Source organism: Panulirus ornatus, chromosome 42, assembly GCF_036320965.1.
Source record: "Panulirus ornatus isolate Po-2019 chromosome 42, ASM3632096v1, whole genome shotgun sequence".
Taxonomy (NCBI): domain Eukaryota; kingdom Metazoa; phylum Arthropoda; class Malacostraca; order Decapoda; family Palinuridae; genus Panulirus; species Panulirus ornatus.
The window spans coordinates 23,833,088-23,857,124 of record NC_092265.1 but is presented as its reverse complement, the minus strand read 5'-3'; the positions used below and the strand labels follow the sequence as shown (position 1 = coordinate 23,857,124).

At 42.0% G+C, this 24,037-nt stretch overlaps 1 protein-coding gene across 12 annotated transcripts in view; it reads right to left on the bottom strand.

Annotated features, from left to right (window-relative positions):
• Positions 1-24,037, bottom strand: part of LOC139761978 (protein turtle homolog B-like) — a 514,207-nt gene that overhangs the window by 68,247 nt on the left and 421,923 nt on the right. For 7 of the 12 annotated variants that reach the window (XM_071686726.1, XM_071686729.1, XM_071686727.1 and 4 more), the window contains one exon: positions 2,121-2,327. In XM_071686726.1, coding sequence (XP_071542827.1) covers positions 2,121-2,327 — 207 coding nt within the window. The remainder of the gene's footprint in view (positions 1-2,120; positions 2,328-24,037) is intronic. The other 5 variants (XM_071686724.1, XM_071686730.1, XM_071686735.1 and 2 more) reach the window with 1 other exon arrangement.

Genomic DNA, 24,037 nt, shown 5'->3' with positions numbered 1-24,037 from the left:
AACTTCAGTGAAGGGCGTAAATGGGGAGGTGATAACAAGTAGCGGTGATGTGAGAAGGAGATGGAATGAGTATTTTGAAGGTTTGTTGAATGTGTCTGATGACAGAGTGGCAGATATAGGGTGTTTTGGTCGAGGTGGTGTGCAAAGTGAGAGGGTTAGGGAAAATGATTTGGTAAACAGAGAAGAGGTAGTAAAAGCTTTGCGGAAGATGAAAGCCGGCAAGGCAGCAGGTTTGGATGGTATTGCAGTGGAATTTATTAAGAAAGGGGGTGACTGTATTGTTGACTGGTTGGTAAGGTTATTTAATGTATGTATGACTCATGGTGAGGTGCCTGAGGATTGGCGGAATGCGTGCATAGTGCCATTGTACAAAGGCAAAGGGGATAAGAGTGAGTGCTCAAATTACAGAGGTATAAGTTTGTTGAGTATTCCTGGTAAATTATATGGGAGGGTATTGATTGAGAGGGTGAAGGCATGTACAGAGCATCAGATTGGGGAAGAGCAGTGCGGTTTCAGAAGTGGTAGAGGATGTGTGGATCAGGTGTTTGCTTTGAAGAATGTATGTGAGAAATACTTAGAAAAGCAAATGGATTTGTATGTAGCATTTATGGATCTGGAGAAGGCTTATGATAGAGTTGATAGAGATGCTCTGTGGAAGGTATTAAGAATATATGGTGTGGGAGACAAGTTGCTAGAAGCAGTGAAAAGTTTTTATCGAGGATGTAAGGCATGTGTACGTGTAGGAAGAGAGGAAAGTGATTGGTTCTCAGTGAATGTAGGTTTGCGGCAGGGGTGTGTGATGTCTCCATGGTTGTTTAATTTGTTTATGGATGGGGTTGTAAGGGAGGTAAATGCAAGAGTCCTGGAAAGAGGGGCAAGTATGAAGTCTGTTGGGGATGAGAGAGCTTGGGAAGTGAGTCAGTTGTTGTTCGCTGATGATACAGCGCTGGTGGCTGATTCATGTGAGAAACTGCAGAAGCTGGTGACTGAGTTTGGTAAAGTGTGTGGAAGAAGAAAGTTGAGAGTAAATGTGAATAAGAGCAAGGTTATTAGGTACAGTAGGGGTGAGGGTCAAGTCAATTGGGAGGTGAGTTTGAATGGAGAAAAACTGGAGGAAGTGAAGTGTTTTAGATATCTGGGAGTGGATCTGTCAGCGGATGGAACCATGGAAGCGGAAGTGGATCATAGGGTGGGGGAGGGGGCGAAAATTTTGGGAGCCTTGAAAAATGTGTGGAAGTCGAGAACATTATCTCGGAAAGCAAAAATGGGTATGTTTGAGGGAATAGTGGTTCCAACAATGTTGTATGGTTGCGAGGCGTGGGCTATGGATAGAGATGTGCGCAGGAGGATGGATGTGCTGGAAATGAGATGTTTGAGGACAATGTGTGGTGTGAGGTGGTTTGATCGAGTAAGTAACGTAAGGGTAAGAGAGATGTGTGGAAATAAAAAGAGCGTGGTTGAGAGAGCAGAAGAGGGTGTTTTGAAATGGTTTGGGCACATGGAGAGAATGAGTGAGGAGAGATTGACCAAGAGGATATATGTGTCGGAGGTGGAGGGAACGAGGAGAAGAGGGAAACCAAATTGGAGGTGGAAAGATGGAGTGAAAAAGATTTTGTGTGATCGGGGCCTGAACATGCAGGAGGGTGAAAGGAGGGCAAGAAATAGAGTGAATTGGAGTCATGTGGTATACAGGGGTTGACGTGCTGTCAGTGGATTGAAGCAAGGCATGTGAAGCGTCTGGGGTAAACCATGGAAAGCTGTGTAGGTATGTATATTTGCGTGTGTGGACGTGTGTATGTACATGTGTATGGGGGGGGGGGGTTGGGCCATTTCTTTCGTCTGTTTCCTTGCGCTACCTCGCAAACGCGGGAGACAGCGACAAAGTATAAAAAAAAAAAAAAAAAAAAAAAATATATATATATATATATATATATATATATATATATATATATATATATATATATATATGTGTGTGTGTGTGTGTGTGTGTGTGTAAACATGCATATCCAGTATAAATACCAATACATATGTAAAAAATGTACCATATATATGAAAATTTATTTCACAAGATTTTCTCAACCTTATTACAACTATTTCTAAATGACTTTATTAAAACTTACCTCTGTAGGAAGTCTCTCCTACAATATGATCGTCATTGAGTTTCTTCCAAGATCCATCTGTTCGATATTCAAGGTCATAGTAGGCGACAGGAATATTCTTGTCAAGGGGAGGCAGCCAGGAGATAACGTACCCATCCAACCCATCTGATACCTTCTTAATCGACACATTCCGTGGGGGTGGAGGCGGAGGGCCTAGCGGAAGCGATCCTTTGTCAATGGGATACAGCGGGCAGCGGGAGTACAGCAGTAGAACGGCGGCAGTGGTGGTGGTGGTAGATGGTGGTAGTGGCGGTGGAGATGATGGTGGCAGTGATGGTGGTAGTGGTAGTGTTATTGGTATTAGTGATTGTAGAAAAAGTGGTGATGGTGGTAGTGGAAGTGGAGGTGATGTTCATGTTATACGTATTAGTGATAAAAGTTAGTAACAGGATAATATTTCATGTGATAGCAAAATAGTTAAACAGGTTAACAGTTAATGGCAGAAAAAGTATATGTTGTAGAAATAGTTGTATTATTGGTATTAAGAAAAGAAATGTTAGAAGCATAAACAGTAACAGTATGAGTTATAATAACAGTAAAACAGCATTGGTAATAGACGCAGCATTAGGGCCAGTAACAGTGTCAGAAGTGTTGATAATCAGTAACATTAGGAGTGGTAATGAAATATAATGGAAACAGAAGTGTTAGCAATATCATCAGTTTAGGTGTAAGTGGTGAAACGTACATTGTCATGATAGTTGCAATATGTATATGAGTATCATATGTAGATGTAGTAATGTTAGCAAGAATAATATTTATGTTTAGATTTAAATGATTGGGAGAATAACAGTATGACAGTGTTACAGTATGAAATACAGTTTAGATAAATGGTATTTGTAGTTTAGTGTTCGTATCAGATAACAGTTTTTGTTTGTAGTTGTGATAGTACAGTGGTAAGAGTGGTAGTATTAACAACAGTAGTTGTGGTGAGATATTTCAAATGGTGAGAACAGTCAGTAGTCAATTGTCAGGTGGTGGCAGATGGTTGATTGATCAGTGATAGTGATGGCGGTATTGGTGGTATTGGTTGTGGTGGCGGTAGTGGTGGTGGTAGATCGAGCCATCCAGCAGCCAACGGGGTGGACAAGAAGCCAGCCAGCCGACCAACCAAACGAGGGCGGCGGGTGGCAGGCATCAGCGGCAGGTAAAAAGAGATCAAGACGAAAAACGTGACAGAAACGAGAACAGCTCCAGTCCAGAGGGAGGTAGTTATAGTGGTTGTAGTTAGTAAGGTCAAGGTGGGTTGCCGCAACAACTCTCCTAAGGACTCTTATAGGCTCAATCTTTAAATACTGTATAGCATTATGTATTTATCAACTACTTCTTGGCTTCCAGATTTAAATGAAATATAGCACTGTGATGGTATATTGGCAATAGTTGGAATTTTTTATTTATAAGGGACTAAGCTATCAATATTTAAACATTATTTATTTTTCTTTTATTTATTGGAGATGAGACATTGACAAAAATAAGCAAATATTTAAACTGTGATTAAGGATATTAGTCTAGATTCATTACTACCTGCCATTCAGATAATGCTCAAGTGTACAAACTTTTAATCTTAAAATTAAAAACAGTATTAATCAAAATATGTAACATGTATCAACTTTTTTCAGGGAAGACATTTGGACTGCGAAAAAGATTTTGTGAAAAATCTACATTTAAACAACAAGCCAACTGCATGCCATCCATGCACCTGAACAAAATGGCGTCCATAGAAGATGGTAGGCGGAGGCGAGACATCACAGATACAGGAACTGGAAGAGATGACATCAAAGGGAATAACTGCTGCTGCTAAGTCTTTGAAGCAAGAAGCATTAAAGAAATCAGGGCAGTAAAGAAAGTAAACTGCTGCAGAATAAGATATAAAGAGGCAGCAATCATACTGCATGTTTATAAAAGAAATAGCTATTCAATGCGCCTTAAGGATTGTAACAGGCAGGGCTATTGGAAATAAAAGAAAAGAAGCCGAGCCTATGGAGCTAATAAACTAGTGTAGAACAAAGAAATAATAGTTAGGGAGCAGCACATGAGCCTATAAGAATGATATGCACAAGTTTGGGATATGAGAACAGTGCATGTGTCTCAATTACAGAATAATAGTCAGAGATGGGAAAAGTCAACATAAATCAGCATTGATTATTTCAACTAAAGTGACAATAAAATTTGTATTATAAGGAGGATACATCTGTAAGACCATCATGAAATGAAGAAGTGCAATAGTTATGCACAGAACATAAAGAAATAGAAAACATCTCAAAACATATGTAGTGCAGAGAAAAATATCAAATACAAGAAAGAAACAATACTTGATGATGAAACCATAATAATAAAGAATGCTGCAGAGGAAAATAAAAGAAAATCAAAGGATTAGGTATGGGGGAAGGGAAGGGAGTCTGAGCCATATTACCCACGCTGATTCCATTAAAATATTCAAGTGACCATGTATTAAAGTTTAAATTAAAAGTTCAGTTAATGTCAGCATTTTGTGCAATATATATATATATATATATATATATATATGTGTGTGTGTGTGTGTGTGTGTGTGTGTGTGTGTGTGTGTGTGTGTGTGTGCCCTTACTATCTGTATATTATGGGGGAGAGTTTTACACTTGTGTTTCCCTGTCTCTTAACCTTGTATATTTGTGTAAGTACTTATTTGTGACTGCACATTGGCAACAGCTGTTTTTTTTATCTATAAGGGACTAAGCAGTTTATGTAAGTGTGTGATTACTATTTGTGTGTTATGGAGAGAGAGTTTTTCACTCATTTTACCGTTTCATAACCTCGTACATATGTGCCACATCTTTACTTCCGCATATATATATATATATTTATTTCTTATTCATTTTGCTTTGTCGCTGTCTCCCGCGTTAGCAAGGTAGTGCAAGGAAACAGACGAAAGAATGGCCCAACCCACCCACATACACATGTATATACATACATATATTTATTTTTTCTATTCACTTTATTTTGTCGCTGTCTCCCACGTTAGTGAGGTAGTGCAAGGAAGCAGACGAAAAAATGGCCCAACCCACCCACATACACATGTATATATATGCATGTCCACACACTCAAATATACATACCTATATATCTCAACGTATACATATATATACACACACAGACATATACATATATACACATGTACATAATTCATAGTCTGCCAATATTCATTCCCATCGCCACCCCGCCACACATGAAATAACAACCCCCTTCCCCTGCATATGCACGAGGTAGCACTAGGAAAAGACAACAAAGGCCACATTCATTCACACTCAGTCTCTAGCTGTCGTGTATAATGCACCAAAACCACAGCTCCCTTTCCACATCCAGGCCCCACGGACCTTTCCATGGTTTACCCCAGATGCTTCACATGCCTTGGTTCAATCCATTGTCAGCACGTCGACCCCAGTATACCACATCGTTCCAATTCACTCTATTCCTTGCACGGCTTTCACCCTCCTGCATGTTCAGGCCCCGATCACTCAAAATCTTTTTCACTCTCTTTCCACCTCCAATTTGGTCTTTCACTTCTCCTCATTCCCTCCACCTCTGACACATATATCCTCTTGGTCAATCTTTCCTCACTCATTCTCTCCATGTGACCAAACCACTTCAAAACACCCTCTTCTGCTCTCTCAACCGCACTCTTTTTATTACCACACATCTCTCTTACTCTTATTATTACTCACTCGATCAAACCACCTTACACCACATATTGTCCTCAAACATCTCATTTCTACCACATCCACCCTCCTCCGCACAATTCGCTCTATAGCCCACGCCTTGCAACCATATAACATTGTTGGAACCACTATTCCTTCAAACATAGCCATTTTTGCTTTCTGAGATAATGTTCTCAACCTCCTCACATTCTTCAATCCTCCAAGAACTTTCGCCCCCTCCCCCACCCTATGATTCACTTCCGCTTCCATGGTTCCATCCACTGCCAAATCCACTCCCAGATATCTAAAACACTTCACTTCCTCCAGTTTTTCTCCATTCAAACTCACCTCCCAGTTAAGTTGTCCCTCATCCCTACTGCACACACACACACACACACACACCCACCACCCCAGCCTATGCTAGGTACACATTTTATCAAACAGCCCTTAGGGAAGGATGAACAGCTGGGTGGACAGTAAAGCAGCTGCCGCAACCAGGATCTGAACCAATGTGGGTTCGATCCAAGCTGGGCTCTCAATGCATGAAGGTCAACTAACCACTGCACCATGGAGGTTTGTGTGTGTTTGTGTGACTACTATTTGTGGTTATTTGTGTGTTAAAGGGAGAGTTTTATATTCATGTTGGCCAATGTATTAAACCTGAATATATATATCATCTTTACTCCTATGGATATACATACAAACACACATACACACACCAACCAACCTAAGCAAGGTATCTATTTATCGACTAGTCCCTAGGGGAAGATGGACACCAGGGTTGGGTGTGGAATGACTGCCAAGCTCAGGATTCAAACCCATGTGGATCTGACCCCAGGCTGAACCATGCTGACTCATGGTCAGTGAGGCTAACCACTATACCACGGAGGCCTGTGTGTGTGTGTGTGTGTGTGTGCATGTGGTATTGGACTCTGCCTGCATGCAATTATGCCATGAGGGTAAAGCCATGTTTTTCCATGTGTTATCATTGGAGTACAATCTCATCAAAGAACATTTCATTTTAAAGGAATCCATCCTTTCTCTGCAACTGATTATAATGCAACCTTGAAACTGCTGGAGCAGTTGGAGATGGGGTCATAGGAGTTTTATAATAATGGAAATAATTGATATATACGTATATTTTTTTCTTTTACATATTCGCCATTCCCTGCGATAGCGAAGTAGCATCAACAACAGAGGACTGAGCCTTAGAGGAAAAATTCTCACTTGGCCCCCTTCCCAGCTCCTTCTTTAGGAAAAGAAAAAACTGAGGGGAAGGATTTCCAGTTCCCCACTCCCACCCATTTCAGTCACCTTCTACGACACACAGGGAATATGTGGGAAAGTATATATATATATATATATATATATATATATATATATATATAATTCTTTCTTTCATAATATTCGCCATTTCCTGCGTTAGCGAGGTAGCGTTAAGAACAGAGGACTGGGCCTTTGAGGGAATATCCTCATCTAGCCCCCTTCTCTGTTCCTTCTTTGGGGGGGAAAAAAAAACAAAAAAAAACAAGAGGGGAGGATTTCCAGCCCCCCGCTCCCTTCCCTTTTAGTCGCCTTCTACGACACGCAGGCAATACGTGGGAAGTATTCTTTCTCCCCTATCCCCAGGGATGTATATATATATATATTTTTTTTTTTGCTTTGTCGCTGCTTCCCGCGTTTGCGAGGTAGCGCAAGGAAACAGACGAAAGAAATGGCCCAACCCACCCCCATACACATGTATATACATACGTCCACACACGCAAATATACATACCTACACAGCTTTCCATGGTTTACCCCAGTCGCTTCACATGCCTTGATTCAATCCACTGACAGCACGTCAACCCCGGTATACCACATCGCTCCAATTCACTCTATTCCTTGCCCTCCTTTCACCCTCCTGCATGTTCAGGCCCCGATCACACAACATCTTTTTCACTCCATCTTTCCACCTCCAATTTGGTCTCCCTCTTCTCCTCGTTCCCTCCACCTCCGACACATATATCCTCTTGGTCAATCTTTCCTCACTCATTCTCTCCATGTGACCAAACCATTTCAAAACACCCTCTTCTGCTCTCTCAACCACGCTCTTTTTATTTCCACACATCTCTCTTACCCTTACGTTACTTACTCGATCAAACCACCTCACACCACACATTGTCCTCAAACATCTCATTTCCAGCACATCCATCCTCCTGCGCACAACTCTATCCATAGTCCACGCCTCGCAACCATACAACATTGTTGGAACCACTATTCCTTCAAACATACCCATTTTTGCTTTCCGAGATAATGTTCTCGACTTCCACACATTCTTCAAGGCTCCCAGGATTTTCGCCCCCTCCCCCACCCTATGATCCACTTCCGCTTCCATGGTTCCATCCGCTGCCAGATCCACTCCCAGATTTATCTAAAACACTTTACTTCCTCCAGTTTTTCTCCATTCAAACTTACCTCCCAATTGACTTGACCCTCAACCGTGTAGGAAGAGAGGAAAGTGATTGGTTCTCAGTGAATGTAGGTTTGCGGCAGGGGTGTGTGATGTCTCCATGGTTGTTTAATTTGTTTATGGATAGGGTTGTTAGGGAGGTGAATGCAAGATTTTGGAAAGAGGGGCAAGAATGAAGTCTGTTGTGGATGAGAGAGCGTGGGAAGTGAGTCAGTTGTTGTTCGCTGATGATACAGCGCTGGTGGCTGATTCATGTGAGAAACTGCAGAAGCTGGTGACTGAGTTTGGTAAAGTGAGTGAAAGAAGATAGTTAAGGGTAAATGTGAATAAGAGCAAGGTTATTAGGTACAGTAGGGTTGAGGGTCAAGTCAATTGGGAGGTAAGTTTGAATGGAGAAAAACTGGAGGAAGTAAAGTGTTTTAGATATCTGGGAGTGAATGTGGCAGCGGATGGAACCATGGAAGTGGAAGTGAATCATAGGGTGGGGGAGGGGGCGAAAATCCTGGGAGCCTTGAAGAATGTGTGGAAGTCGAGAACATTATCTTGGAAAGCAAAAATGGGTATGTTTGAAGGAATAGTGGTTCCAACAATGTTGTATGATTGTGAGGTGTGGGCTATGGATAGAGTTTTGCGCAGGAGGGTGGATGCGCCGGAAATGAGATGTTTGAGGACAATGTGTGGTGTGAGGTGGTTTGATCGAGTAAGTAATGAAAAGGTAAGAGAGATGTGTGGAAATAAAAAGAGCGTGGTTGAGAGAGCAGAAGAGGGTGTTTTGAAATGGTTTGGGCACATGGAGAGAATGAGTGAGGAAAGATTGACCAAGAGGATATATGTGTCGGAGGTGGAGGGAACGAGGAGAAGTGGGAGACCAAATTGAAGGTGGAAAGATGGAGTGAAAAAGATTTTGAGTGATGGGGGCCTGAACATGCAGGAAGGTGAAAGGCGGGCAAGGAATAGAGTGAATTGGATCGATGTGGTATACCGGGGTTAACGTGCTGTCAGTGGATTGAATCAGGGCATGTGAATCGTCTGGGGTAAACCATGGAAAGCTGTGTGGGGCCTGGATGTGGAAAGGGAGCTGTGGTTTCGGGCATTATTGCATGACAGCTAGAGACTGAGTGTGAACGAATGAGGCCTTTGTTGTCTTTTCCTAGTGCTACCCCGCACACATGAGGGGGGAGGGGGATGGTATTCCATGTGTGGTGAGGTGGCGATGGGAAAGAATAAAGGCAGACAGTGTGAATTGTGTGCATGGGTATATATGTATGTGTCTGTGTGTGTATATATATGTGTACATTGTGATGTATAGGTATGTATATTTGCGTGTGTGGACGTGTGTGTATATACATGTGTATGGGGGTGGGTTGGGCCATTTCTTTCGTCTGTTTCCTTGCGCTACCTCGCAAACGCAGGAGACAGCGACAAAGCAAAATAAATAATTGATATATATATATATATATATATATATATATATATATATATATATATATATATATATATATATATATATATATGTGAATAAGAGCAAGGTTATTAGGTACAGTAGGGTTGAGGGTCAAGTCAATTGGGAGGTGAGTTTGAATGGAGAAAAACTGGAGGAAGTAGTGTTTTAGATATCTGGGAGTGGATCTGACAGTGGATGGAAACATGGAAGCGGAAGTGGATCATAGGGTGGGGGAGGAGGCGAAAATCCTGGGAGCCTTGAAGAATGTGTGGAAGTCGAAAACTTTATCTCGGAAAGCAAAAATGGGTATGTTTGAAGGAATAGTGGTTCCAACAATGTTGTATAGTTGCGAGGCGTGGGCTATGGATAGAGTTGTGCGCAGGAGGATGGATGTGCTGGAAATGAGATGTTTGAGGACAATGTGTGGTGTGAGGTGGTTTGATCGAGTAAGTAACGTAAGGGTAAGAGAGATGTGTGGAAATAAAAAGAGCGTGGTTGAGAGAGCAGAAGAGGGTGTTTTGAAATGGTTTGGGCACATGGAGAGAATGAGTGAGGAAAGATTGACCAAGAGGATATATGTGTCGGAGGTGGAGGGAACGAGGAGAAGTGGGAGACCAAATTGGAGGTGGAAAGATGGAGTGAAAAAGATTTTGTGTGATCGGGGCCTGAACATGCAGGAGGGTGAAAGGAGGGCAAGGAATAGAGTGAATTGGAGCGATGTGGTATACCGGGGTTGACGTGCTGTCAGTGGATTGAATCAAGGCATGTGAAGCGTCTGGGGTAACCCATGGAAAGCTGTGTAGGTATGTATATTTGCGTGTGTGGACGTATGTATATACATGTGTATGGGGGTGGGTTGGGCCATTTCTTTCGTCTGTTTCCTTGCGCTACCTTGCAAACGCGGGAGACAGCGACAAAGCAAAAAAAAAAAAAAAAAAAAATATATATATATATATACATAAGTTTGTTGAGTATTCCTGGTAAATTATATGGGAAGGTATTGATTGAGAGGGTGAAGGCATGGACAGAACATCAGATTGGGGAAGAGCAATGTGGTTTCAGAAGTTGTAGAGGATGTGTGGATCAGGTGTTTGCTTTGAAGAATGTATGTGAGAAATACTTAGAAAAGCAAATGGATTTGTATGTAGCATTTATGGATCTGGAGAAGGCATGTGATAGAGTTGATATAGATGCTATGTGGAAGGTATTAAGAATATTTGGTGTGGGAGGCAAGTTGTTAGAAGCAGTGAAAAGTTTTTATCGAGGATGTAAGGCATGTGTACGTGTAGGAAGAGAGGAAAGTGATTGGTTCTCAGTGAATGTAGGTTTGCGGCAGGGGTGTGTGATGTCTCCATGGTTGTTTAATTTGTTTATGGATGGGGTTTTTAGGGAGGTAAATGCAAGAGTTTTGGAAAGAGGGGCAAGTATGCAGTCTGTTGTGGATGAGAGAGCTTGGGAAGTGAGCTGGTTGTTGTTCGCTGATGATACAGCGCTGGTGGCTGATTCATGTAAGAAACTGCAGAAGCTGGTGACTGAGTTTGGTAAAGTGTGTGAAAGAAGAAAGTTAAGAGTAAATGTGAATAAGAGCAAGGTTATTAGGTACAGTAGGGTTGAGGGTCAAGTCAATTGGGAGGTAAGTTTGAATGGAGAAAAACTGGAGGAAGTAAAGTGTTTTAGATATCTGGGAGTGGATCTGGCAGCGGATGGAACCATGGAAGCGGAAGTGAATCATAGGGTGGGGGAGGGGGCGAAAATTCTTGGGGCCTTGAAGAATGTGTGGAAGTCGAGAACATTATCTTGGAAAGCAAAAATGGGTATGTTTGAAGGAATAGTGGTTCCAACAATGTTGTATGGTTCGAGGTGTAGGCTATGGATAGAATTGTGCGGAGGAGGGTGGATGTGGTGGAAATGAGATGTTTGAGGACAATGTGTGGTGTGAGGTGGTTTGATTGAGTAAATAATAACAGGGTAAGAGAGATGTGTGGTAATAAAAAGAGTGTGGTTGAGAGGGCAGAAGAGGGTATTTTGAAATGGTTTGGTCACATGGAGAGAATGAGTGAGGAAAGATTGACCAAGAGGATATATGTGTCAGAGGTGGAGGGAACGAGGAGGAGTGGGAGACCAAACTTGAGGTGGAAAGATGGAGTGAAAAAGATTTTGAGTGATCGGGGCCTGAACATGCAGGAGAGTGAAAGGCAGGCAAGGAATAGAGTGAATTGGAACGATGTGGTATACCGGGGTTGACGTGCTGCCAATGGATTGAACCAGGGCGTGTGAAGCGTCTGGGGTAAACAATGGAAAGTTCTGTGGGGCTTGGATGTGGAAAGGGAGCTGTGGTTTCAGTGCATTATACATGACAGCTAGAGACAGTGTGAACGAATGTGGCCTTTGCTGTCTTTTCCTAGTGCTACCTCGTGCAGATGCGGGGTTAGGGGGTTGTTATTTCATGTGTGGCGGGGTGGCGATGGGAATGAATACAGGCAGACAGCATGAATTATGTACATGTGTATATATGTATATGTTTGTGTGTGTGTATATATATATGTATATGCTGAGATGTATAGGTATGTATATCTGCTTTTGTGGACGTGTATGTCTATACATGTGTATGTGGGTGGGTTGGGCCATTCTTTCATCTGTTTCCTTGCACTAACTCGCTAACGCCGGAGACAGCGCCAAGGCAAATAAATAATATATATATATACATATGAGTGGATGAGCTGCTCTTCATCTGTTTCCAGGCGATATCTTGCTGATGTGGGAAACAGCGATTTAATATAAAAGTAAAAAATTATATTCATATATTTTTTCTTTTTTGTTTTTTCACAGTTGATCTCCCTTTCCCATATTAGAGGTAGCACAAGGAACAGAGAAAGAAAGGCCCTATTCACTTGCATCCATTCTCTAGCTGTCATGCGTAATACATCAAAACCACAGGTACCTATCCATAACTAGGCCCCACAGATCTTTCCAGTGTTTACCCCATCCAATTCACATGCCCTATTCAATCCACTGGCAACATGTTGAACCTGGCATACCTCATCATTGCAATTCACTCTATACTGTGCATGCCTTTCACCCTTCTGCATATTCAGGTCCTGATCACTCCAAATAATTTTTACTCCATTCCTCTATTTCCTGTTCTTGCTCCCTCCACTTCTAACAAATATATCCTCTATATTAACCTCTCCTCACTGATTTTCACTATTTGTCTAAACCATTTCAGCACACCCTAATTTTCAGCTCTCTCAACTACACTCTTTTCATTACCACACCTCTCTCTTGCTCTTTTTTATTACTTATTCAACTGCACCACCTCACACCACACATTGTCCTTAAACATTCAACTTCCAACACCTCCATTCTCATCTGAACATCCTCATCTATAACCCATTTCTCGCATCCAAAGAACATTGTTGGGACTAGTACATGCTCAAGCTCAAGCTTACTCATTTTTGCCATTTCCCCCCAAAGATAACAACCTCTAATTCCACATCTTCCTCAATGCTCCCAGAATCTTTGCTCCCTCATTCACCTTATGACTCTCAACCAGCACAAAATTCACAAATGTGCAAGACCATCAAGCAACACCATACTAGAAAGCACATGGGAGACATTAACAATCAGCAGTGCCACAAAAGTCTGGGTGGTGAGTACACTAATTACTGCAGCACAGTGGATGCATGACTTGAAATATTTTAACATATCTTTTTTAATTCAACTATTTCTATCTAGATAACAGAAGGCTGCCAACCAAAATTAAAAAAACAAACAATTTTGTTTTGAAAATTTTGTTGTCTTGAAGTATGGATAACAGAGGGCTTACTGTATACATAATTATCACCGGACTCTGCCTGCTTAAGATTACACCATGAGTGAAAAGTTACTTTTGATGAGGCTGTGTCACTGGGAGTATAGTCTCCTCAAAGAACATCTTACTTCTAAGGGTTCCACATTTTCTTGCTACTGGAAGTAGTAGTATAGCCTTGGGCTGCAGGAGCACTGAGAAAGGTTCTGGGTAAGACCAGAACTCTTCTGTAAAATTTTTTCTACTTGCCACAGGCCCGCTCATGCCTACTTTATTGGCAGGCACTGTACACACATATACATATACCATATAAGCTGGCCTCAGTATCAGTTTAGCTGTTGTAGGAGGTGGATATGCCTTGTTATGTTGCCCACTTATACCCTGAATTTTCATTGTTTTTCCTACCTTTTCATCCCTCCACTGCCTCCAGTGGTTAGAAATACTCACCATACAAGTGAAAAAAAATAGCCTCTATAGTTGCACTTTACAAGGGAAATAATTCACTTAAGGAAATTTCTAACATAATTGGTGTGAGCTTGAGATCATTACAATGATGAGTGAAAAAATTTAATGAGTGGCAGCACTGCAACACATTGACCCATGAGAAATGACCTAGGAAGGTGAGGAAGAAAACCCTCCAAACATTCTGAATGTTATTAAACATCAAGTAGAAGCAGATCCACGACTGAGTGCAAAATAATTATAATAAAAACCCTTGATTGCTCAGTGATGTGTCACTAAGGGCAGTTCAGTGCCACTTACATGAAGATTTTAAGTTCCAGAGCCACATGCTATGTCCCAAAACACTCATAACTTATTAACACTAAAAGAAAAGAGTCAATTTTTGCAAGAAATAAGTAGTGTAGGATTCGGCTACTTTCAAAGTCTCTTTTGGAGTGATGAGTCCACCTTTTCTGTGACAGGTGGCCATGGCAGGTGTGTGTACAGTTGACCAGGCTGTGATCCTTTTGACCCCAAGTACACTGCAAGCACTATCTTATGCCAAGTATACTGCAGGCACAGTAACATTCCTTGCTTCACCTACGGTATGTTTTACTTCTCTAATTATGATGGGGAACTTGTAGAAATGCCAAAGAATGAAACTATGAGCAAACATAATCTCAAGTTACAATGTGACCATTTTGCAGATTCATTCAAAAAAGCAAAGCCGAAGATTTCATGCAGGATGGGGCTCCCTGCTAAACTAGTCACAAATTAAGGACTGTGCAGTGGAGTATTTCAGTATCTTGCCCAAGACTTCACTGGATTTGAATCCAATAGGAAACTTGTTGGCTCTTATGAAAATGAAATTATGTAACAGGACAGCAATTTGTGAAATTTGGGCGAAGATAGACACTGAATGACTTCAGAACCTTGCTGATTCAGTTCTTGATTCTATGAATGAGTGTATAAAGAAGAAAGAGAAACCAATACAGTAATAGTTGGTGGTGAATACTCAGTTCTTATGGGTTTATTTCATGTTTATCCTACATGGTTGAGCCGCAGCCACCTCGCACCTATTATATTGTTGGGCACAACATACATGTATATATTATCTGTTATACTTGATCGTCATCTCCCGTATAGCAAGGTAGTACCAGGAAACAGATGAAGAAATCCCGATCCACTCATATACACACACACATATATATACATACGTGCACATGTACATATACATGTCAACCTGTACACATATACATACACATATGTACACTTACATGTACATATTATTCATATTCATTCATTATACTTAATTGCTGTTTCCTGCATCAGCGAGGTTGCACAAGGAAACAGAGGAAGAATGGTTCAACAACTCATATACACATATATATAAATGCCCATACATGCAAATTATACATACATATACATACACAGACATACATATATATACACATGTACATATTCATCTCTATCAACTCTATCATATGCCTTCTCCAGATCCATAAATTATACATACAAATCCATTTGCTTTTCTAAGTATTTCTCACATGCATTGTTCAAAGCAAACACCTGATCCACACATCCTCTACCACTTCTGAAACCACACTGCTCTTCCCCAATCTGATGCTCTGTGCATGCCTTCACCCTCTCCATCAATACCCTTCCATATAATTTACATGGAATACTCAACAAACTTATACCTCTGAAATTTTAGCACTCACTCTTATCCCCTTTGCCTTTGTACAATGGCACTATGCACGCATTCCACCAATCCTCAGGCACCTCACCATGAGTCATACAGACATTAAATAACCTTACCAACCAGTCAATAATACAGTCACCCCCTTTTTTAATAAATTCCTCTGTAATACCATCCAAACCTGCTGCCTTGCCGGCTTTCATTAAGAATATATAGTGTGGGAGGCAAGTTGTTAGAAGCAGTGAAAAGTTTTTATAGAGGATGTAAGGCATGTGTACGTGTAGGAAGAGAGGAAAGTGATTGGTTCTCAGTGAATGTAGGTTTGCGGCAGGGGTGTGTGATGTCTCCATGGTTGTTTAATTTGTTTATGGATGGGGTTGTTAGGGAGGTGAATGCAAGAGTTTTGGAAAGAGGGGCAAGTATGAAGTCTGTTGTGGATGAGAGAGCGTGGGAAGTGAGTCAGTTGTTGTTCGCTGATGATACAGCGCTGGTGGCTGATTCATGTGAGAAACTGCAGAAGCTGGTGACTGAGTTTGGTAAAGTGTGTGAAAGAAGATAGTTAAGAGTAAATGTGAATAAGAGCAAGGTTATTAAGTACAGTAGGGTTGAGGGTCAAGTCAATTGGGAGGTAAGTTTGAATGGAGAAAAACTGGAGGAAGTAAAGTGTTTTAGATATCTGGGAGTGGATCTGGCAGCAGATGGAGCCATGGAAGTGGAAGTGAATCATAGGGTGGGGGAGGGGGCGAAAATTCTGGAAGCCTTGAAGAATGTTTGGAAGTCGAGAACATTATCTCGGAAAGTAAAAATGGGTATGTTTGAAGGAATAGATATTCCAACAATGTTGTATGGTTGCGAGGTGTGGGCTATGGATAGAGTTGTGTGCAGGAGGGTGGATGTGCTGGAAATGAGATGTTTGAGGACAATATGTGGTGTGAGGTGGTTTGATCGAGTAAGTAATGTAAGGGTAAGAGAGATGTGTGGAAATAAAAAGAGTGTGGTTGAGAGGGCAGAAGAGGGTATTTTGAAATGGTTTGGTCACATGGAGAGAATGAGTGAGGAAAGATTGACCAAGAGGATATATGTGTCAGAGGTGGAGGGAACGAGGAGAAGTGGGAGACCAAATTGTAGGTGGAAAGATGGAGTGAAAAAGATTTTGAGTGATCGGGGCCTGAACAAGCTCTCTCATCCACAACAGACTGCATACTTGCCCCTCTTTCCAAAACTCTTGCATTTACCTCCCTAACAACCCCATCCATAAACAAATTAAACAACCATGGAGACATCACACAAAACTTGCCGCAAACGTACATTCACTGAGAACCAATCACTTTCCTCTCTTCCTACACGTACACATGCCTTACATCCTCGATAAAAACTTTTCACTGCTTCCAACAGCTTGCCTCCCACACCATATATTCTTAAAACCTTCCACAGAGCATCTCTATCAACTCTATCATATGCCTTCTCCAGATCCATAAATGCTACATACAAATCTATTTGTTTTTCTAAGTATTTCTCACATACATTCTTCAAAGCAAACACCTGATCCACACATCCTCTACCACTTCTGAAACCACACTGCTCTTCCCCAATCTGATGCTCTGTACATGCCTTCACCCTCTCAATCAATACCCTCCCATATAATTTACCAGGAATACTCAACGAACTTATACCTCCGTAATTTGAGCACTCACTCTTATCCCCTTTGCCTTTGTACAATGGCACTATGCAAGCATTCCGCCAATCCTCAGGCACCTCACCATGAATCATACATACATTAAATAACCTTACCAACCAGTCAACAACACAGTCACCCCCTTTTTTAATAAATTCCACTGCGATACCATCCAAACCTGCTGCCTTGCCGGCTTTCATCTTCCGTAAAGCTTTTAGTACCTCTTCTCTACTTACCAAATCATTTTCCCTAACCCTCTCACTTTGCACACCACCTCGACCAAAGCACCCTATATCTACCACTCTGTCATCAAACACATTCAACAAACCTTCAAAATACTCACTCCATCTCCTTCTCACATCACCACTACTTGTTATCATCTCCCCATTAGCCCCCTTCACTGAAGTTCCCATTTGCTCCCTTGTCTTACGCACTTTATTTACCTCCTTCCAAAACATCTTTTTATTCTCCCTGAAATTTAATGATACTCTCTCACCCCAACTCTCATTTGCCCTCTTCTTCACCTCTTGCACCTTTCTCTTGACCTCCTGCCTCTTTCTTTTATACCTCTCCCACTCATTTGCATTTTTTCCCTGCAAAAATCGTCCAAATGCCTCTCTCTTCTCTTTCACTAATAATCTTACTTCTTCATCCCACCACTCACTACCTTTTCTAATCAACCCACCTCCCACGCTTCTCATGCCACAAGCATCCTTTGCGCAAGCCATCACTGCTTCCCTAAATACATCCTATTCCTCCCCCACTCCCCTTACCTCCTTTGTTCTCACCTTTTTCCATTCTGTACTCAGTCTCTCCTGGTACTTCCTCACACAAGTCTCCTTCCCAAGCTCACTTACTCTCACCACTCTCTTCACCCCAACATTCTCTCTTCTTTTCTGAAAACCCCCACAAATCTTCACCTTCGCCTCCACAAGATAATGATCAGACATCCCTCCAGTTGCACCTCTCAGCACATTAACATCCAAAAGTCTCTCTTTTGTGCGTCTATCAATTAACACGTAATCCAATAACGCTCTCTGGCCATTTCTCCTACTTACATACATATACTTATGTATATCTCGCTTTTTAAACCAGGTATTCCCAATCACCAGTCCTTTTTCAGCACATAAATCTACAAGCTCTTCACCATTTCCATTTACAACACTGAACACTCCATGTATACCAATTATTCCCTCAACTGCCACATTACTCACTTTGCATTCAAATCACCCATCACTATAACCCGGTCTTGTGCATCAAAACCACTAACACACTCATTCAGCTGCTCCCAAAACACTTGCCTCTCATGATCTTTCTTCTCATGCCCAGGTGCATAAGCACCAATAATCACCCATCTCTCTCCATCAACTTTCAGTTTTACCCATATCAATCTAGAATTTACTTTCTTACACTGTATCAAATACTCCCACAACTCCTGATTCAGGAGTAGTGCTACTCTTTCCCTTGCTCTTGTCCTCTCACTAACCCCTGACTGTACTCCCAAGGCATTCCTAAACCACTCTTCCCCTTTACCCTTGAGCTTCGTTTCACTCAGAGCCAAAACATCCAGGTTCCTTTCCTCAAACATACTACCTATCTCTCCTTTTTTCTCATCTTGGTTACATCCACACACATCTAGACACCCCAATCTGAGCCTTCGAGGAGGATGAGCACTCCTCGCGTGACTCCTTCTTCTGTTTCCCCTTTTAGAAAGTTAAAATACAAGGAGGGGAGGGTTTCTGGCCCCTCGCTCCCGTCCCCTTTAGTCGCCTTCTAAGACACGTGAGGAATGCGTGGGAAGTATTCTTTCTCCCCTATCCCCAGGGATATATATATATATATATATATATATATTTTTTATTATACTTTGTCGCTGTCTCCCGCGTTTGCGAGGTAGCGAATATATATATATATATATATATATATATATATATATATATATATATATATATATATATATATATATATATTTTTTTTTCCAAACTATTTGCCATTTCCCGAGTTAGCGCCAAGAACAAAGGACTGGGCCCCCGGGGAATATCCTCACCTAGCCCCCCTCTCTGCTCCCTCTTTTGGAAAATTAAAAAAAAAACGAGAGGGGAGGATTTCCAGCCCCCCACTCCCTCCCCTTTTAATCGCCCTCTATGACATGCAAGGAATACGTGGGAAGTATTCTTTCTCCCGTATCCCCAGGGATAATATATATATATTATTTTTTTTTTTTTCAAACTATTCGCCATTTCCCGCGTTAGCGAGGTAGCGTTAAGAACAGAGGACTGGGCCTTTTTTGGAATATCCTCACCTGGCCCCCTCTGTTCCTTCTTTTGGAAAATTAAAAAAAAAAAACGAGAGGGGAGGATTTCCAGCCCCCTGCTCCCTCCCCTTTTAGTCGCCTTCTACGACACGCAGGGAATACATGGGAAGTATTCTTAATCCCCTATCCCCAGGGATTATATATATATATATATATATATATATATATATATATATATATATATATATATATATATATATATATATATATATATATTGGTTGAGGTGGTGTGCAAAGTGAGAGGGTTAGGGAAAATGATTTGATAAATAGAGAAGAGGTAGTAAAAGCTTTACGGAACATGAAAGCCGGCAAGGCAGCAGGTTTGGATGGTATTGCAGTGGAGTTTATTAAAAAAGGAGGTGACTGCATTGTTGACTGGTTGGTAAGGTTATTTAATGTAGGTATGATTCATGGTGAGGTGCCTGAGGATTGGCGGAATGCTTGCATAGTGCCATTGTACAAAGGCAAAGGGGATAAGAGTGAGTGCTCAAATTACAGAGGTATAAATTTGTTGAGTATTCCTGGTAAATTATATGGGAGGGTATTGATTGAGAGGGTGAAGGCATGTACAGAGCATCAGATTGGGGAAGAGCAGTGTGGTTTCAGAAGTAGTAGAGGATGTGTGGATCAGGTGTTTGCTTTGAAGAATGTATGTGAGAAATACTTAGAAAAACAAATGGATTTGTATGTAGCATTTATGGATCTGGAGAAGGCATATGATAGAGTTGATAGAGATGCTCTGTGGAAGGTTTTAAGAATATATGGTGTGGGAGGCAAGTTGTTAGAAGCAGTGAAAAGTTTTTATCGAGGATGTAAAGCATGTGTACGTGTAGGAAGAGAGGAAAGTTATTGGTTCTCAGTGAATGTAGGTTTGCGGCAGGGGTGTGTGATGTCTCCATGATTGTTTAATTTGTTCATGGATGGGGTTGTTAGGGAGGTGAATGCAAGAGTTTTGGAAAGAGGGGCAAGTATGCAGTCTGTTGTGGATGAGAGAGCTTGGGAAGTGAGTCAGTTGTTGTTCGCTGATGATACAGCGCTGGTGGCTGATTCATGTAAGAAACTGCAGAAGCTGGTGACTGAGTTTGGTAAATTGTGTGAAAGAAGAAAGTTAAGAGTAAATGTGAATAAGAACAAGGTTATTAGGTACAGTAGGGTTGAGGGTCAAGTCAATTGGGAGGTAAGTTTGAATGGAGAAAAACTGGAGGAAGTAAAGTGTTTTAGATATCTGGGAGTGGATCTGGCAGCGGATGGAACCATGGAAGTGGAAGTGAATAATAGGGTGGGGGAGGGGGCAAAAATTCTGGGAGCATTGAAGAATGTTTGGAAGTTGAGAACATTATCTCGGAAAGCAAAAATGGGCATGTTTGAAGGAATAGTGGTTCCAACAATGTTGTATGGTTGCGAGGCGTGGGCTATGGGTAGAGCTGTGCACAGGAGGGTGGATGTGCTGGAAATGAGATGTTTGAGGACAAGATGTGGTGTGAGGTGGTTTGATCGAGTAAGTAATGTAAGGGTAAGAGAGATGTGTGGAAATAAAAAGAGTGTGGTTGAGAGAGCAGAAGAGGGTGTTTTGAAATGGTTTGGTCACATGGAGAGAATGAGTGAGGAAAGATTGACCAAGAGGATATGTGTCAGAGGTGGAGGGAACGAGGGGAAGTGGGAGACCAAATTGGAGGTGGAAAGATGGAGTGAAAAAGATTTTGAGTGATTGGGGTCTGAACATGCAGGAGGGTGAAAGGCGTGCAAGGAATCGAGTGAATTGGAACGATGTGGTATACCGGGGTCGATGTGCTGTCAATGGATTGAACCAGGGCATGTGAAGCGTCTGGGGTAAACCATGGTAAGTTGTGTGGGGCCTGGATGTGGAAAGGGAGCTGTGGTTTCGGTGCATTATTACATGACAGCTAGAGACTGAGTGTGAACGAATGGGGCCTTTGGTGTCTTTTCCTAGCGCTACCTCGCACACATGAGGGGGGAGGGGGTTGTTATTCCATGTGTGGCACGGTGGCGATGGGAACAAATAAAGGCAGACAGTATGAATTATATACATGTGTATATATGTATATGTCTGTGTGTGTATATATATGTGTACATTGAGATGTATAGGTATGTATATTTGCGTGTGTGGACGTGTATGTATATACATGTGTATGTGGGCGGGTTGAGCTATTCTTTCGTCTGTTTCCTTGCGCTACCTCGCTAACGCGGGAGACAGCGACAAAGCAAAATAAATAAAATAATATATAAATATATATATTTATTTATTTTTTTTTTTATACTATTCACCATTTCCTGCATTAGCGAGGTAGCATTAAGAACAGAGGACTGGGCCTTTGAGGGAATTTCCTCATCTGGCCCCCTTCTCTGTTCCTTCTTTTGGAAAATCAAAAAAAAAAAATATATATATATATATAAATATATAAATATATAATATATATATATATATATATTTATTTCTTATTCATTTTGCTTTGTCGCTGTCTCCCACGTTAGTGAGGTAGTGCAAGGAAACAGACGAAAGAATGGCCCAACCCACCCACATACACATGTATATACATACGTCCACACACGCAAATATACATACCTACACAGCTTTCCATGGTTTACCCCAGACGCTTCACATGCCTTGATTCAATCCACTGACAGCACGTCAACCCCGGTATACCACATCGCTCCAATTCACTCTATTACTGTGCATGCCTTTCACCCTTCTGCATATTCAGGTCCTGATCACTCCAAATAATTTTTACTCCATTCCTCTATTTCCTGTTCTTGCTCCCTCCACTTCTAACAAATATATCCTCTTGGTCAATCTTTCCTCACTCATTCTCTCCATGTGCCCAAACCATTTCAAAACACCCTCTTCTGCTCTCTCAACCACGCTCTTTTTATTTCCACACATCTCTCTTACCTTACGTTACTTACTCGATCAAACCACCTTACACCACATATTGTCCTCAAACATCTCATTTCCAGCACATCCATCCTCCTGCGCACAACTCTATCCATAGTCCACGCCTCGCAACCATACAACATTGTTGGAACCACTATTCCTTCAAACATAGCCATTTTTGCTTTCTGAGATAATGTTCTCAACCTCCTCACATTCTTCAATCTCCAAGAACTTTCGCCCCCTCCCCCACCCTATGATTCACTTCCGCTTCCATGGTTCCATCCACTGCCAAATCCACTCCCAGATTTATCTAAAACACTTTACTTCCTCCAGTTTTTCTCCATTCAAACTCACCTCCCAGTTAAGTTGTCCTCATCCCTACTGCACACACACACACACACACACACACACACACACACACACACACACACACACACACACACACACACACACACACACACACACACACACACACACACACACACACACACACACACACACACACACACACACACACACACACACACACACACACACACACACACACACACACACACACACACACACACACACACACACACACACACACACACACACACACACACACACACACACACACACACACACACACACACACACACACACACACACACACACACACACACACACACACACACACACACACACACACACACACACACACACACACACACACACACACACACACACACACACACACACACACACACACACACACACACACACACACACACACACACACACACACACACACACACACACACACACACACACACACACACACACACACACACACACACACACACACACACACACACACACACACACACACACACACACACACACACACACACACACACACACACACACACACACACACACACACACACACACACACACACACACACACACACACACACACACACACACACACACACACACACACACACACACACACACACACACACACACACACACACACACACACACACACACACACACACACACACACACACACACACACACACACACACACACACACACACACACACACACACACACACACACACACACACACACACACACACACACACACACACACACACACACACACACACACACACACACACACACACACACACACACACACACACACACACACACACACACACACACACACACACACACACACACACACACACACACACACACACACACACACACACACACACACACACACACACACACACACACACACACACACACACACACACACACACACACACACACACACACACACACACACACACACACACACACACACACACACACACACACACACACACACACACACACACACACACACACACACACACACACACACACACACACACACACACACACACACACACACACACACACACACACACACACACACACACACACA